This window comes from Cryptotermes secundus, unplaced genomic scaffold (genome assembly GCF_002891405.2).
Source record: "Cryptotermes secundus unplaced genomic scaffold, Csec_1.0 scaffold537, whole genome shotgun sequence".
Taxonomy (NCBI): Eukaryota; Metazoa; Arthropoda; class Insecta; order Blattodea; family Kalotermitidae; genus Cryptotermes; species Cryptotermes secundus.
In genome coordinates, this window is record NW_019740661.1 from 2,400,449 (window position 1) to 2,404,361 (window position 3,913).

At 34.5% G+C, this 3,913-nt stretch overlaps 1 protein-coding gene across 10 annotated transcripts in view; it reads right to left on the reverse strand.

The window, feature by feature from the left end:
- The window catches only part of LOC111872496 (protein retinal degeneration B), a 159,934-nt gene that overhangs the window by 58,332 nt on the left and 97,689 nt on the right, over window positions 1-3,913 (reverse strand). For all 10 annotated transcript variants that reach the window (XR_002844233.2, XM_023866474.2, XM_023866470.2 and 7 more), the window contains 2 exons: window positions 2,985-3,124; window positions 565-682 (listed from right to left, as the gene is read on the reverse strand). Coding sequence is in view for 9 of the 10 variants with exons in the window: in XM_023866474.2 (XP_023722242.1) it covers window positions 565-682; window positions 2,985-3,124 (258 nt within the window). In the remaining variant the exon portion in view is untranslated. The remainder of the gene's footprint in view (window positions 1-564; window positions 683-2,984; window positions 3,125-3,913) is intronic.

Sequence of the window (3,913 nt, forward strand, 5' to 3'; positions counted from 1 at the left end):
GTATATGTGGTGTATATGTGCTTTACCGTTTCTCACGGTGTTGTCGCTTGCAGATTTCTTATACTTTTTCTACTACCCTGAAGATGGGGGCGATACGTTCCTCCGAAACGTCGGTTAACACCACATATACACGGTGCCAAATCCCAGAAGACTGCTTTCTTCAAATATATGTGTAGTTTCAGATTTCTGCTTCACTGCAGTAAAAGTCTACTGGTGGTATAGTTCGTGCACAGGTAAGTGTTTTGTGAAGATGGGTCATATAAAGTAATAAATGAATGAACAACAGAGGTTAACATAAGGATAAACTTATTCAACTTTTTAAAAATCTTAAAAGCCATTCCTTTGTCAAAAACACAAGACATATGTATGACTTTCCCTTGTCCCTTCTCAATACTAGCTATTTGCTTTACACAACAAAGTTAAATATACATGGAATTCCACATGACAAAACCTTAGGAATATTCCATTTTCTTACCAATTTCACCAGAATCATCAACAGCAATAGCAACTTCAGACCTTACCTCCACAAATATTGAAATGAGAGTCAATGCGAAAGAAACTCACCCACATCATGTATAAATTTTTCCAACTTTGTCTGCATCCCCCAGTATCGGAACTCAACTCTGCATAACTTGTATGCACACATGATGGATTTTCCATTTGGAAGTGGCATTTGTTGTCCCTAATAATTAATAATACATTTCATAATGCAAGCTAGACAGCAGATACTCCACACAGTAGGACATAAATAACATTTCCATCCCCATTTGTTACCACGGCACAGCTCAATTACAATTAAAAAAAAATGCTGCAAAGATACTGAACATACTTTCTCACATATAACTGACCTCCATGACATTACATTGGAAATGAAATATTTCTCACATATAACTGACCTCCATGGCATTACATTGGAAATGAAATAAACTATTGTATGATAGATCACTGTTTATTGTTTACTGCCAAGCAACATCTGACTAATAAAACTGGTTTCAACAAAGCTGAAATATTTGGTTTGGGCCTCTAGTTCATATACCATTCTGGCTTTGCATTCTGCTTTTTTGCCATCTATGTGCAACATCAGTTAATGTTCTCTCATTGTTTTCTTACAACCTGTACACCTGATGACAGTCAGTTAGGCTGAAACATGTAATGATAATAAAGAGAAAACAACAAGAGAATATTACCCAACACCACACATAGACAGAAAAAAAAAAAAAATCTGCACAGTGCAACAGAATACTGCAATTTAATATTATGTACCATTATTTTCCTGATGATATCACCTATTCTGTTTTATTTAGGCACTTTTTCATAACAAGGGGGGCTGAAAAATGTGTAAATTCATCAAAATCTCAATAATGATTCTTTCACAGCCATAATATTTTCTCATGTACAACACATATACAAGAAAGTAAACATTTTTAGTACAGTAAACTCTCAGTTATCCAGTATCCAGACATCTAGACTTCTAATACAACTGGTAAAGATTTCCAAGAAAGTTTACAGTTTGTATGAAGTTACCAAAAACAAATTTGTGTTAAATATAAGGTTTTATTGTAGTATCCAGTTGCACATTGTTTATTAATTAACAAATATCACTGATATTCCATCTTACATGCAACACTCCTTCAAAAACTTCGTTTAAAAGTTACTACATATATATAATGAGTCCTTTAAACCCACTGAAAATACCACTGTACTCTACAAGTTTCGACTGTCATTGGCCATCATCAGGTGTTTAAAACTGTTTGTGGAGACTGCTGTGCTTGTGTCTTGTGCTTCTAATGTTCGATGTGTAGTCCAACCCAGCACAAGGAAAAACATGAATGTGTGATGGGACTAAACATCAAACATCAGAAGCACAAAATGCAAGTACAGCAGTCTCCACAAACAGTTTTAAAATACCTGATGATGGCCAATGATGGTGAAAACATGTAGTATACAATGTGATTTTGTATAGGCTTAAAAGACTCATTGTGTATATGTATTAACTTTTAAACAACATTTTTAGAGGAGTGTTACATGTAACATGGAATATCAGTGATATCTGTGATAAATATGTTCACCTAATATACTGCAGTTCTCCGAGCTCTCACTAGCAGTGCTAACACATAATTCTTTTTCATGCCACTGCCATTATAGCAGAGACTAGTTGAATCATATCTAAAATCTTTCATTCTTCAAACTTACATATCCCCCACATAGACTCCCTTCTGAGAATGAGAGTGAAAACATGTTTTGACATTGTATTGTGTTTCTGTAAGAGCTTTCCTTATACAGCCAACAGATCCATGTAACTGGGAAACCCCATTCCCCACATTTGCCAAATAATGGGGAGTTTACTGTACCTACTGAATTCGTTAATTTAAATGAGGTTATGAAGTGTAAAAGCTACATACAAAAACGAGTTTGTTGGCATATGTGAATGAGTTAAAGTTATGGATTATAATAAACCTCAGTACAATACAATTATAAATTGATAGAAATTGGACTGTGTAAGTTGGCTCAAGTGATAATGCTTCTAACTTCTATTTTGGAGATGATCAATTCAAATCTTGGTTGGAACGCTGGCTATTCTGATATCTTTCACAGTTTCCCAGTCAAACTTCATCTGATGTTAACAATTATTTATAAACCCAAATTTTTGTGCCACAAAGAACTGGTAAAAATGAGTTACAAATGTCATAGGCTTTGAAGCTACACCAGGCTTGGAAAATCATTTAATATGGTAAAATATTGATCATTAAAAAATATCAGTTCTTTTCTGTTTCTTATACTTAGTACAAATCAAAATACAAAAATAAGAAACTTGAGTTTTGTCTTATTTTAATGTTAAGAATATTGTAAAATTGTCCTTGTGCTGAATTCAGCATGACACCATGAGGAGGGGTGGGGAAGTGAAAGTACTCTTTGTGATCAATTTCACTATTCAGTAGCAACACTAAAGGGCACAGAGTACGCAGCTGCAACTTGGTACGTGCCTTGCATTCACTCCAGTAATCATCCAACCATGTATCAGATAATGGCCCACGGCCTGTTTTTTGAGAGATGTATATTTTTGGATCCTCTTCACGGACATAGTCAGTTCCATAAAGCTGGTCTTTCACTACATCAAGCAGATCTGAAATGTTATGAGAAGATTAACAGGTGTTTAAATGTTAGAGGTATGATACTAATTACTGAGTAAAAAAAAAAAAACATTAAAACAGGAGTATCAGTAAAATGTGGAGCGCAGGTATGTGTACACATGTGCAGACAAGTATATAAACATGAGAGACGATAAGTCTGATCCTCCTCTTAAAATAAAAGTAGGCTAAAAATGGGAATAAAACTATATATATGAGTTTCATTTCATGCATCCTGTTGTGTTATAATATACAACTTCTTTATTAAAACTGTCACAACACAACTCTATCAATGTCAGTGCCTAGTTTAGGTTCTGCTACATGTTTCGGCTATTAATAGCCATGATCAGGCAAATACATGGCTAACATAACTGAACTGCTGCATTAATAAAATTGTATACAATAATATTAATATATTAAAATACTTGACATAAAAATATAATAAATTAGATATATAAAAAACAAAAGTTATAGTATAAAACAAGAATAAAATTCTTTGATTGATGCTTTACATCATCGAGTCAGTCCTTGGTTTTTGTGTTAAGTTTTCAAGTAGTAAAAACTTCAATAGTCCAAACTTCGGGAGGGTGTTCCTTATGTTAAAGTATGCCGATATAACCCAAAACACCTATGTCCAAAGTTGAATGGTTACGGAGACAATGGCCCGAGAAAAGTGTGGTCTTCTGGCGGGTCCACGCACTATACCTGTCAGCTGGCATGTCTTATCTGTTTGTCCTTGAGTGTCGTGATTCACACTAGCTGTAAGCTCATGCGCTACCTATAGA